Genomic DNA, 14,166 nt, shown 5'->3' with positions numbered 1-14,166 from the left:
CTGCGGCTCCTCTCAAATATCCAGGTTAGTCTGCAGCATTCTATAGTGGGAAGTTAGCAGGGAGGGAGTTCCATCCCTAATTAGCTATACCCTATAGCTCAGCCTTTCTCAAACTTTCTACCCTGGAGGAACCCTGCAAATAACTCTGGGATCCCAAGGAACCCCTGCAAACAATTGTTTGACCTTGAGGAACCCCTGCATTTATTTTGCAGGAGGCGTGGTCTTTAAAAGTAGGTGTGGCTGTTTATTTCACTACCCCCTATTACACTGCCACTCATTACACTGTCTCCTGAGCCCCCAATTTAGTGCTTCTTGTTACAGTACCACCTATTATAGTGTTCTCTATTATACTTCCCCCACAATGGTGGAAAATGCCTAGGAACCCCTGCAGAGTACTCAAGGAACCCTGGGGTTCCAGGGAACCCTCGTTGAGAAAGCCTGGAGCTAATGGCCAATCAGTACTGCTCATTTGGGTTTGGGCTGCACTGGCTGGCTTTGAAGTCTTGCAAATCAGGCTCTTTTAGGAATATACCTTTTCACAGTGTCAATTTTCATGAGTGATGATTGGTAACAATTATTTGCCTCATCAGTACATGTACTTTAACTGGAGCTGTGATCAAAATATGAATGCTGCCACTAACTTCTTTTAGAGGTTGGCTCTTTCTTGGCTTACACTTTGTTGGCCATCCAGAGTAGTGGCTATGGTGGGAATGATGCTATAGTTGGGGCTGTGGGATTGGCGGATGAAGCTGAGATGTGATGCAATTCTCCCTGTTCTCCCTTTAACCACTTGCCGACCGCGCACTCATAACGCGCGTCGGCAAAGTGGTAGCTGCAGGACCAGCGACGCACATCTGCGTCGCCCGGCTGCAGGCTAATTAATCAGGAAACAGCCGCTCGCGCGAGCGGCTGCTTCCTGTCAATTCACGGCGGGGGGCTCCGTGAATAGCCTGCGGGCCGCCGATCGCGGCTCGCAGGCTAAATGTAAACACAAGCGGAAATAATCCGCTTTGTTTACATTTTTACAACGCTGCTAACAGTAGCAGCGTTGTACTAGATCAGCGATCCCCGGCCAATCAGCGGCCGGGGATCGCTGTCACATGACAGGCAGGAGCCTGTTAGAGGCTGCACAGGACAGATCCGTTCCTGTGCAGCCTCCGATCTCCAGGGCAGGGAGGGAGAAGAGGGAGAGGGGGAATCCTGCGGTGGAGGGGGCTTTGAGGTGCCCCCCCCCCCCGCCACCCACACGCAGGCCAGGCAGGAGCGATCTGACCCCCCCAGCACATCATCCCCCTAGTGGGGAAAAAAGGGGGGCGATCTGGTCGCTCTGCCTGTCATTTGATCTGTGCTGGGGGCTGTAGAGCCCACCCAGCACAGATCTTCTAAATCAGCGCTGGTCCTTAAGCGGGGGGGGGTAAAGGCTGAGTCCTGAAGTGGTTAAAGCGGACCTGAATTCAGAACTTCCTCTCTGCTCTAAACGATAAGCAAAAGCATTACCTTTAAAGAAAAATATTTTTGTTACAGCCGATACAAATCCTGCAGTAAATCTGCAGTGTGTCTACTTCCTGCTTTCATAAAAGCAGACATAGGGTTAACATTCTGTGTTTACAAATTAGCTGCTCTGTTGAGGCAGCCAGCTTACACAGCTGAGGAATCAAATTACACTTCTGATTACTCCCAGATGTGGGGGAATTAGACAGGCTAAACTTTCTAAATACATACAGGGTGCGGTCTTACACCCCTCATGCTGGATGCAGCTGCAGTAAAAAAGCTACAGGGAACATCAGTCATGTACCATCACCTGCTACAGCTGAGCGATGTATTCTGTTGAAAAGACAAGGAAGGAAGAAAGCATGGTGGATGACAAAGTGGCTTTCAGCATGCTAGGTAAAAAGTGAAAAAAAAGTGCTCAACCGTGATGATCCTTTGAAAACGCATCGAGGTGACTATGCACATGCCAGATTCTCCGGAGAGATGGCCCTGACTGGACACCTCTGCTCTGCTTAGTGTACTAGGCTTTAGGCACAAACCAATACAATACAAATGCATTACAGATTTATTGTAGATGTGTTAAATTTATCCTGTAGTAAGAGGCTTTTTACAGTATATTTACTTCTTATAAACAATGCCATCCACCTCCTTATGTGGGATGATGTCTGCAGGGGTGTATTTGTGTATTCTACTCACAGATAGAGATCATCAATGAAATACAAATCATTTTGAGTTGATGCAGGATTATGCAAATTTGTATGCAAATTTATGAAGCTTGAAAATGGACCAATCAAATTTTAGCTTAGCAGGATTTGATTGGTTCATTTTCAAGCTGCATACATTTGCATAATGCTGCATCAACTCGAAATGATTTGCATTTCATTGACCATCCCTACTCACAGAATCATGACAATCCCAAAACCCTGTAGAGCAGAACTGCACTACGAAGCATATCTATTCACACGGAACCGGATGTTGGGGCTGATTCACAAAGCTTTTCTGTTAAATTATTTCTCCTTATTTATTAACTCACAATTTATCCCTCCTTAAATGACTTAACTCATGATTTACCTCTCCTTATCTAACTTAACTCATGGTTTAGCTCTCCTTATCTAACATAACTCATGGTTAAGCTTTCCTTATCTAACATAACTCATGGTTTAGCTCTCCTTATCTAACATAACTCATGGTTTAGCTCTCCTTATCTAACATAACTCATGGTTTAGCACTTCTTATTTGACATAACTCATGGTTTAGCTCTCCGTATTTGACATAACTCGTGGTTTAGCTCTCCTTATCTAACATAACTCATGGTTTAGCACTCCTTATCTAACATAACTCATGGTTTAGCACTCCTTATTTGACATAACTCCTGGTTTAGCTCTCCTTATTTGACATAACTCATGGTTTAGCTCTCCGTATTTGACATAACACGTGGTTTAGCTCTCCTTATCTAACATAACTCATGGTTTAGCTCTCCTTCTCTAACATAACTCATGGTTTAGCTCTCCTTCTCTAACATAACTCATGGTTTAGCTCTCCTTATCTAACATAACTCATGGTTTAGCTCTCCTTATCTAGCATAACTCATGGTTTAGCTCTCCTTATCTAGCATAACTCATGGTTTAGCTCTCCGTATTTGACATAACTCATGGTTTAGCTCTCCTTATTTGACATAACTCATGGTTTAGCTCTCCGTATTTGACATAACTCGTGGTTTAGCTCTCCTTATTTGACATAACTCATGGTTTAGCTCTCCGTATTTGACATAACTCATGGTTTAGCTCTCCTTATTTGACATAACTCATGGTTTAGCTCTCCTTATCTATTTATCTCATGAATTATCTCTCCTTATTTGTTTATCTCATGCATTAGCACTCCTTACAGTTAAGGTGAAAAAATAAGTAACCTTTGTGAATGAACCCCCTTATGTGTAAGAGCAAATAGGTAATAAAGACAAATCCTTTGTATTGTGTTTTTAGTGATTTAAGTTACCATATTTCTTCTTGTAGGGTGGAGTTGTTAGAATTGATATTGAATGGAATTGTAATCTGGACTATGAAGAAACACACTGCATACCACAATACACCTTTGAATTACAGGATATAAACAACAATTTTAGGTAAGGTTTCTATACAAAGTTACATCTTTTCTGACAAACTGTAACAAAGTGTCCGCTTTTCAGTTTTCCCTTTTCAAAATCTGATCTGATCTGACTGATATGAAAAACAGCAGCTGGGATACTGTACTTACCCTATACTGGTAATCCACTCCTTCTTAAAAGTGTACCTGTCACGCGAAGAAAAAGAGGATTTATAATTACCTGAGGCTTCTCCCGGTCCCCTGTAGTCCATCAGCTCCCTTGGTGTCTGACCATTCCCCTCTTCTGCCGCTGTCAGTCCCGGTAAAGTCAGCGACTCAGATCAGTCAGGACCATGCCTCTGCCTGTGTGGAGCTTTAACTAACTGCATAGGTGCAATCAGTGTTGCATGTGGCTGGGGTCACACATGTGCAGTACTGAGCGACTACCGGGGCTGACAGCAGCAGCAGAATGGAGGGGACCATACGGACACCTAAGGATCTGACAGACTACAGGGGGCTGGAATAAATCCCAGGAAAGTATAACACCTCCCCTCCCCCCCATCATCTCAGGATTACTGGTGATCTCTTGCAAACACTACTGTTCTCCATTCTGGTATATGTTTTTTTGCTTTTATTATTTTGAAAGTGGAGAATACTGTTTTAAAATCAAGAAAGTGATATCAAGATGATTGCCATGTTATTTAAAGGGGAACTGAAGTAAGAGGTATACGGAGGCTGCCATATTTATTTCCTTTTAATCAATACCAGTTGCCTGGCAGCCCTGCTGGTCTATTTCTCTGCAGTAGTATCTGAATAACACCAGAAACAAGCATGCAGCTAGTCTTGTCAGATCTGACTTTAACCTATTTTAGTTCCTGGACGTAATTTCTATGTCCAGGAACTATGCGCGCTCCCGCGGCCGATCGCGCGTGTGCATGCGCGCTCCCGGCCCGCAGTTCGTTAGCCAGGCAATCAGTGAATCGGGCTATGGTGCCCAATCACTGATTCCTCTCCCCCGCTGAAAAAGCGCCAGCTTCTCTCGGAAGCTGCGCTTTTTCTGGCTGTTGCCTCCCCCATGCGTCTCTCTAAGTGTATCCCTCAAGCGTCCAGGAGCACCACCAAGGCTCAAAACAAAGAATGGCGTGCCAAGGTCCTCGCCCCAGTACCAAGGGGCCACAATCAGCAAACACACGAAAGGACCGGCACCACTCCGTAGAATTATAGCTCTTTTACAGCTTTATTGATGCCAACATGATAAGCAACAACAGACTGCTGTTTCGGCCTGCAATGGCCTTTGTCAAGTTGCTAAATGATCATTTAGCAACTTGACAAAGGCCATTGCAGGCCGAAAACAGCAGTCTGTTGTTGCTACGGAGTGGTGCCGGTCCTTTCGTGTGTTTGTCTCTCTAAGCGTATGTTACGCTTAGAGTGACGTCATGTAAACAAACTCATGGCCGCCATCTTGTGGCCAAAAAGTAAAACTACAACTAAAAGTAAAAAAAATAAAACTAAACACACATTTACATTATAAAACTATTGTTTACATCCCACCCTTTCAGAAATACCCAAATAAAATGTTTAATACAAAAAAAAAACAAAAAACATTACAATAAAAAAAACAAAAAACATGTAAATATTTACCTAAGGGTCTAAACTTTTTAAATATCAATGTAAAGATGAAATATTTCTATATTTTTTTTATTTTAAACTTGTAAATTGTAATAGATGGAAAACGGAAAAAATGCACCTTTATTTCCAAATAAAATATTGTCGCCATACATTGTGATAGGGACATAATTTTAACAGTGTAATAACCGGGACATATGGGCAAATACAATACGTGAGTTTTAATTATGGAGGCATGTATTATTTTAAAACTATAATGGCTAAAAAATGAGAAATAATGAATTGTTTCCGTTTTTTTCTTATTCTTCCTGTTAAAATGCATTTACAGTAAAGTGGCTCAAATGCTAGGTACACACCATACAATTTTCTGTTAGATTCTTCTGTTAGATTTACCTACAACATGGAAAAAAGCTATCTGGCAGGTAAATCTAAGAGAAAATCTAACAGAAAATTGTATGGTGTGTACCTAGCATTAGCAAAATGTACCCCCCAAAGAAAGCCTAATTGGTGGCGGAAAAAACAAGATATAGATCAGTTCATTGTGATAAGTAGTGATAAAGTTATAGGCTAATCAATGGGAGGTGAACACTGCTCAAGTGAAAACGACGGAACGCGAATGGGTTAAAGTCTAAAACCCCTGATCTGCTGCATGCTTGTTCAGGGGCTATGGCTAATAGTATTAGAGGCAGAGGATCAGCAGGGCTGCTAGGCAACTCTCTCTTCAGTTCCCCTATAAATAGAAGTAACAGAATATGTATGACAAAGGACTGTTTGGCCTTTTATAAATGGGTCCCTGCGTGTATATTACCATTTACCAAAATGTATAGAAAAGCAAAACAGAATGATGTAATCTGGCAAATAAAAGATCATTGATTACAATAAGACAGGTGGTGTTTTGGGATTGTTTTGTAGAACTGCTACTTATTTCTGGGATGAAGACAGACTTGAATGCAGAGACCTCCTCAAACTCTATGGGATCCGTTTTGAGATATCAGTGACCGGAGAGGTTAGTCCTTCATTAGTGGGAATATGATTGCATTTGCATTGCATGTGTTGTGAGGTGTGCTGATTTCCCTACTCCTGTGCCCAGGCAAGAAGATTTGGGATTGTTCCAACGGCTGTAAATCTTGGAGCTGGGTGTGCCTTACTGGGTTCTGTAAGTAATGAGTTATTCTTCCATGAGTGAGTCCGGTATTTTACTAGCTTGCTTTATATACCACCTGCTATTTGTTTTAAAGGACAAATGCAGTGAGAAGAATATGGAGGCTACCTTATTTATTTCCTGTTAAACAGTGCCAGTGGCAGCCCTGCTGATCTAATTGGCTGTAGTGGTGTTTGAAGAACACCAGAAACAAGCATGCAGCTAATCTTGTCAGATTTACCAATAATGTCGGAAATAGAGATGGCCCGAACGGTTCGCCGGCGAACTTCCGTGGTTCATGTTAGCGGAGAACCGCAAACCTTTCCGGAAGTTCGATTCGCCCCCATAGTGCATCATTAGGGTCAACTTTGACCCTCTACATCACAGTCAGCAGGCACATTGTAGCCAATCAGGCTACACTCCCTACTGGAGCCCCCCCCCCCCCCTTATAAAAGGCAGGCAGCGTCAGGCATTGGACTCACTTGTGTGCCTGCAGTAATTAGAGAAGGGAGAGCTGCTGCAGACTCTCATAGGGAAAGCTTAGTTAGCCTCTTGTAGGCTTGTTAGCTTGCTCCTTGCTGATTCTTATTGCTAAAAAAGCACCCCTCAACAGCTCTTTTAAGAGCTAATCTTGTTCTTGTGATCTATTTTTTTTTGTGTGTGGCCCACTTGCATTATATACAGCCCTGTCAGTCAGTCGTAACTGGCATTTGGCCCCTTGGTGGTAATTACTATTGTGCCAGGTGCAGATTTGTAATACCCATCACTGCATATACCTACCTGTTGTTCACAGTGCACCCACCTACCTACATGAGTGCACGCAGTGTCACTGTGCCTGTCCGGTACCTGTCTGTGTGTGACATGTGCACATTATAATACCCATCACTGCATATACCTACCTGTTGTTCCTTTCAGTACACCCACCTACCTACGTGAGCGCACGCAGTGTCACTGTGCCTGTCCGGTACCTGTCTGTGTGTGTGACTGGTGCACATTTTTAATACCAGTCATGGCATAATCGTTCACTGTACCTGTGTGACCGCACGCTGTGTAATATACCACTCCGAGCATACCTGCTAACTGCACCTGTGTGACAGCTGCACATTGTATTGTAATACCAGTCACTGCATACCTTTCACTGCATCTGTGACTGCACATTGTATTATACTTGGCAGTCAGTGCATACCTTTCACTTGAATCGATGGCAGACTTGCCCTCCATAACAGATTCTCGTTAAAGGTAGTAAAGTCGATTAGTGTCATATACAGCAGGGCCTTGAAAGTCCTCCTGTATTGTTACTTTTTGTCACTACCTCAAAACTTGCATGCCATGCCTGCTGCCTTCCTTGGATGTGTGGTGGTAGCCATTTCTCAGGCTCCAACTCCGGACCGGAATCGAATCCCTGGCCATACGCTTTCTTTAACAATGTTAGAGAAAGAACCATCGACAGTATGAGCAGCGATGTACTACTGGGTGCGCAAGCTTGACTTGTGGCCAGAGCTTCCTCAATTTGCCATCCAACTTCTATCCTGCCCTGCCTCAAGCGTCCTGTCAGAAAGGACCTTCAGCGCAGCTGCTGGAGGCATTGTCACTGAGAAGAGAAATGAGTGTCTTGGGGGGGGCACACCCAAGATAATAAGGTCGTTGCTTCATTGTGGACAGACCAAATTCGATCAGCTGGACAGTAACTGTTGTTCCATCATTGAGCTACCACAGCCCGGCGACCATATGGGCTTGAAAACCGCCACGGCCTGCAATCTTGCCATCGTGCGCACCAGTCCAGCACGGCCGTTACTACACAAACAGCTGTTTGCAGTGCGTTACACAGTGAGTTTGGTGTGTCAGTGTGAAGCAGTACTCTAATTACACTCCCTGATTGATGTATACACATGCAAGATGTTTTAAAGCACTTTGGGCCTCCAATTTAGCATGCAATGTGATTTCTGCCCTTAAAACGCTGCTTTGCGTCAAATCCAGATTTGTCCCCGGGACTTTTGGCGCCTATCCCACTCATCCATGCAAAAACTTAGATGTTAGACCCCTTGAAACATCTTTTCCATCACTTTTGTGGCCAGCATAAATGTTTCTAGTTTTCAAAGTTCGCCTTCCCATTGAAGTCCATTGAGGTTTGCAAAAGTTTGCGAATGCTTGCGGAGGTTCGCGAACCTAAGATCGGAGGTTCGGGCCATCTCTAGTCGGAAACACCTGATCTGCTGCATGCTTGTTCAGGGGCTATGGCTAAAAGTATTAGAGGCAGAGGATTAACAAGACAGCCAGACAACTGGTGCTGCTTAAAGAGACTCTGTAACAAAAAAAAAGTTCCCCTGGGGGGTACTCACCTCGGGAAGGGGAAGTCTCAGGGTCCCAATGAGGCTTCCCCCTCCCCTGTAGCTGCAGGCAGTCCAGTGCTAGCTCCCCCAAAGTGTCCTGGAATCCTCCCTAAACAAGCCTGACAAAAGCGCTGATAGGAGCTGATTTACCTTTCCTGGCTCCAGCGGGGGCGCTGTTGCGGCTATCCGCACGGAGATAGGCGAAAATAGCCAATCTCTGTCGAGTCCGCTCTACTGCGCAGGCGACTTGTGCCTGCTCAGTAGAGAGGCCCGACAGTGATCGGCTATTTCCGTCTATCTCCAGGCGGAGAGCCGACACTGCGCCTGCGCTGGAGCCGGGAAGGTAAATATTTACATCCCCGCTGTTCGGGGAGCTTTATCGCCACCGCCGTGGGGCTGAGGAGGAGGGCTGAGGAGGCTTCCCCCACCCGAGGTGAGTACCCCCCAGGGGAGGTTTTTCTTTAGAAAGAAAAAAATATGGCAGCCTCCATATCCCTCTCGTTACAGCTGTCCTTTAAAGGAGGTTTCTTTCCAGTATGAGGTAAATAAATATATCTCCCTAGCTATATTGTTATGTTTTTGGTTTTCCCTTATATTAAGCTTTGAAAAGTTACTGAAATCAGTATTTTTGACATTGAAAATGAGGAGTGTGATTCACTAGCCAATAGATTATCTGTACCTCTCAGCCCCTGACCTTGATTCCCTTATCACACATTCCTGCCTGCTGCACCTTCTTTCATCACTTCTCCCTTCTCAAAACTTGAGTCCCATGTTTGCCGGCTTCCAGTGTTTGGCAAAAAGTGAAAAGTGCCATGGTGCTTTGTCTACTCGAGATAGAGAAAGTGCCAAGGCCCGTTTCTACAATGGGGGTGGGGCTACGTACCGAACACAAGGCTCAGGAAGGGATTTGTAAGAAAAAGATGTGTTAGGTAGTTATAACTGAAGAAGTGGATCGATAGAATGTCAAATTGACACTGAATTTGCACTTTAACATGAGTAAAACAGGATTAATCAATATTCCATCATATCCTATCCATTGTTTATACAACCATACAGTATAATACTTTGGTATAAAAAAAAGTCCAACAATAAGGAGCCTGCTGAGGGCCTTATGGAGACACATGGCAGGACTCCTGAACTGCAGAGTGGCAATCCTAGTGGAGAGGTAATGTACCTGTCCATGCTGCAGTGACTCCATCTTCTTTCCTTTCCCCTCCAGGGATCCTGTTTCTATAGCTTCAGAGGCGTCTCTCATCCCAATTCACTGGTACATGTCGATCGTCATGTACTGAAAGACTCTGGAGGAAGAAGGAAGGAGGATCGCCCCACTGGAGCACAAAAGGAGAGTAACCTCTCCACAGACTCCGCTCACCACCTTGGATGAGGGGCACATTTGGCTACCTAATACTGGGGTGCACCTCTGACTGCCTAATATTGAGGGGCACTTCTGGCTACCTAATACTGCGGGAGTTTAATCACTTGAGGACCACAGGCTTACACTACCCTAGTGACCAGGCTATTTTTTACAATTCAGCACACTGCAGCTTTAAAGGGAACCTGAAGCGAGTAACATTATTTAAAATAGACACATGACGTAGCTGCAAATGAATATCACATACTAACCTCACCGTCAGTTCCTCCCAGAAGCTCACCATTTTCTTCTTATAGAGATCCCTTCCAGTTCTGACAATATTTTGTCAGAACTGAAATATACCAGTTGCTGTCAGTTATATATCAGCAGCTGTCAGTTACAACTGAATGTGCAAGGTAATGTCCATGTTTCCCGATGGCTCAAGTGGGTGATATTACAGTTTAACAGTGTACTGACCAGGAAGCTGTTATGGGGGTTTTAAAATGGAAGACAGAGAATTCCATTGATCACAGTGGACAAATGGGACGCAGGACAGGAGAGGAGAAAGAGATTGAGGAGTAGACTACACAGGCGGTAAGTATGACCTGTGTATGGTTATTTTGACTTTTTATTTTCAGTTCAGGTGCTTTTGAACAGTTCGCTGCACGAACATATAGCTTAGCACACAAATGAATCTTGCCTCCTTTTCTTGCCACCAACAGAGCTTTCTGTTGGAGGCATCTCATTGCTGCTGTATTGTTGTTGTTTTTTTATTATTATTAGTTTTATAGATTTTTCTTTTCCATAAAAAATGGCTTTTTTATTTTATTTTTTTTAAAATTATGCCTACCCTTGAGATTTAATCAGTGCAACCACCTCTCATAGGCATCAGCCTATCAGAGTTGTGAGCCATTTCAGGGTACAGCCAAGTAACAGGGCTGTCCCCAGTACAGTGCTGCTGCACTAGATCGCAGCGCTGTACAAAATAAAATAGACGGTGCTTTGTCCCCTAACAGCCTGCCAGCTCCGATCGTGGCCAGCAGGCTGTTTACAGAGCAGAGCTCCGTAACTCAGCGGGGATGCGCATGCACGATCCCTGCTAATCTCCGCCTACAGAACCTAACGCCAATCGGCGTTAGGCGGTCCTGTAGCTGCCACCCTCCCACCGCCAATGGGCGTTAGGCGGTCGGGAGGGGGTTCAATTAATTTCTCTGCCAGCGGTCCCCTATAATTTTAAAGGGAACTTGAATTGAGAGGTAAATGGAGGCTGCCATATTTATTTCCTTTTACACAATACCAGTTGCCTAGCAGCCCTGCTGTTCATTCTGGCTTCAGAAGTGTCTGAATCACACAGCTGAAACAAACATGCTGAGACATCTGATCTCCAAAAACTGTTCAAGGTCTACAGATAAAAGTATTAGAGTCAGAGAATCAGCAGGAGAGCCAGGCAATTTGTATTGTTTAAAATTAAAGAATAATATCAGCCTCCATATCCTTTCCTCAGTCTGAAATGTTTCCAGTGTAAACTGAAAATGTGCATATAGAGTTCAGGTCTGCTGCAAGCAAGGAGTACTTGTTTTGTATAGGAGTATGTGAATAATAGAAATATGAGTAATACGAGAATCATGCGATAACGTGTTTTGTTGCAGGCAACTGTTCTGTGTGACCTGGTTCTCCTGTATCTGGACAGTAAAGCCAATTTCTACTGGAAGTGTAAATATGAGGAGGTAGGTAGAAGGTGGGATAGAGATGTACATTATTAAAGGCAAATGATATGGTCATATCCTACTCATTTATTTAGTCAACTCTGACTCTTTGTGACTGTATGTATGTCAATTATTACTTCTTTCAGCTGTGCAGAGTGGTCTATGGATCCAGGAGAATTCACTAGTTCTGGGTTAAGTAGGGAGATGGCTATTGTATTGTTGCATTATTATCCGTTACGTTTGTTTATATAATAGCAAAAAAGTTTCTGTACCGTGTTAGCCAAACAAATTATATAGGTAGAGAAAACAACGTTTTGAGCTAGTAAGGGCCTGTTTCCACTATCGCCATCAGAATTCGCACACCGCCTTGCGCATACAATGTAATTAATAGGAAATTCGCATGCATTTTCGCTATGCGATTATTCCATGCGAATTCGCGTAAGTTTTTGCCTAAAATCAATGTAAGGGCCCGTTTCCACTAGTGCGGTGCGATTTCTATGCGGAAAACGCATAAACGAATTCACATGCGGATGCAAATTTGTATGCAAATTTTCATGCGAATTTGCATACGTTTTCGTGTTCCTGTATAAGGATGCGAATTTAACCATATCAGTGCCTGTGTGCTTTTACATTGATTTTAACACGAAAATGTATGCAAAATCGCATGCAAATTTCCTATTAATTACATTATATGCAAATCGGACACTAGATTGCAGTGTGCAAATTCTGATGGCTCTGCTGTGCAGATTTTTTCTGCACAGCAAAATGCTGTTTTCCTGACAAGTGGAACAGCCCTATTTACTTCTATTAGGTATGTAGTGGAAACGGGCCCTAAAAGCACACAAGCACTGACATGGTTAAATTCGCATACTTACTAACATATGCAAAAACGTGCGCAAATTCGCATCTGCATGCGTTTTTGCATTTTCCCCAACAAACTCAAGTCGGGTATGGACTATGGACAAGGCGGGGAGCCGCGATATACAGGAGGCGGGGAGCCGCAAAGAGTGGCAACATCAATGTAAAAAGCCAGCTAGCAACAATCTGTGTGTCGCTAGCGTGGCGGTTTTTATAAGGGGGGACAGCAGAGCATGGGTGGGGCGACTGGGGGCACAGTATAAGGACACAGAGGCTGGTGATAGTATGCAGAATGTGCCTCTTTGTCCTATATTAATTGCAGAAACCCACTTTTGGCTCTCTTAAGGACCCGTTTCCACTATCGCGAATCTGCATGCGTTTTCTGCACGTAGTTTCTCATAACCAATACAAGTTAATTAGCCTGTTTCCACTTGTCAGGACAACAGAGCATTTTTCTGTACAGGAAAAATCTGCACAGCCTTGCGCATACAATGTAATTAATAGGAAATTTGCATGCGTTCTCACTATGCTAATTTGCATACGTTTTCACATAAAATCAATGTAAGGGCCCGTTTCCACCAGTGCGGTGCGATTTCTATGCGGAAAATGCATTAACGAATTCGCATGCGTTTTTGCGTTCCTGTATAAGGATGCGAATTTAACCATATCAGTGCCTGTGTGCTTTTACATTGATTTTAACGCGAAAATGTATGCGAATTTGCATGAAAATTCGCATAGCAAAACCGCATGTGAATTTCCTATTAATTACATTATATGCGAATCGCACACTAGATTGCGGTGTGCGAATTCTGATGGCTTTGCTGTGTAGATTTTTTCTGCACAGCAAAATGCCATGTTTTTCTGACAAGTGGAAACAGCCCTATTTACTTCTATTAGGTATGTAGTGGAAACGGGCCCTAAAAGGTATTATTTTTTACAAAACGTTGTTTGTTCTACCTTTATAGTTTGTTTATAAGGAAATTTAGCCTTCTCTGTATCCCAGTTGCCTGAAATCTAATCTTGTAGTCCACCCAGAACTAAAGTTCAGGTGCAGATGGTCTACAGTGGTTGCAATGACCACTGGCTTCCTATATTGACCAAAGGCTACAATGAGGATTTTCTGTGAAAAGTAAAATAAATAAGGGATCAACCAGGTAAAGCAAGATTTCTTTATAATATTTGTGGTAATTGAGGTAATCAGGGTTGGATTTACCATAAGGCACTGTAGGCACATGCCTACAGGCGCCTGCTGATAGAAAGGAGGCTCACTCCCCTCCCTGAGTGTCTCCCTTTCTCCTTCCCTATGCAGTGTCTGGAGCAGAGCGCAAATAAAAGGTTACTCACCTCTGCATTGCACTGATGAGCACACCTTTCAGTCAGGGCCACCTCTAGCTACTTAACACTGAGGTTCCTCCAGCTACCTAATACTTGGGGGCACCTCTAGCTACTTAAAACTGAGGGTATTTCTGGCTACCTAATACTAAGGTGCACCCGTGGCTACCTATAATGGGGAGGGGAACTAAAGTAGAAGTGACAGCTGGGCCAGTCAGCACACTTGCGATGCGGTTCGACTGGTGTTTG

General features: G+C 43.8%; 1 protein-coding gene across 2 annotated transcripts in view; it reads left to right on the top strand.

Moving 5' to 3' along the window:
* P2RX6 (purinergic receptor P2X 6) overlaps positions 1 to 14,166 on the top strand; it is a 47,092-nt gene that overhangs the window by 32,456 nt on the left and 470 nt on the right. For both annotated transcript variants that reach the window (XM_068271639.1, XM_068271638.1), the window contains exons 8-11: positions 3,504 to 3,613; positions 6,112 to 6,205; positions 6,290 to 6,355; positions 11,671 to 11,748. In XM_068271639.1, the coding sequence (XP_068127740.1) occupies positions 3,504 to 3,613; positions 6,112 to 6,205; positions 6,290 to 6,355; positions 11,671 to 11,748 (348 nt within the window). The remainder of the gene's footprint in view (positions 1 to 3,503; positions 3,614 to 6,111; positions 6,206 to 6,289; positions 6,356 to 11,670; positions 11,749 to 14,166) is intronic.

This window comes from Hyperolius riggenbachi, chromosome 1 (genome assembly GCF_040937935.1).
Source record: "Hyperolius riggenbachi isolate aHypRig1 chromosome 1, aHypRig1.pri, whole genome shotgun sequence".
NCBI lineage: Eukaryota > Metazoa > Chordata > Amphibia > Anura > Hyperoliidae > Hyperolius > Hyperolius riggenbachi.
This window is presented reverse-complemented; position numbering and strand designations above follow the sequence as displayed.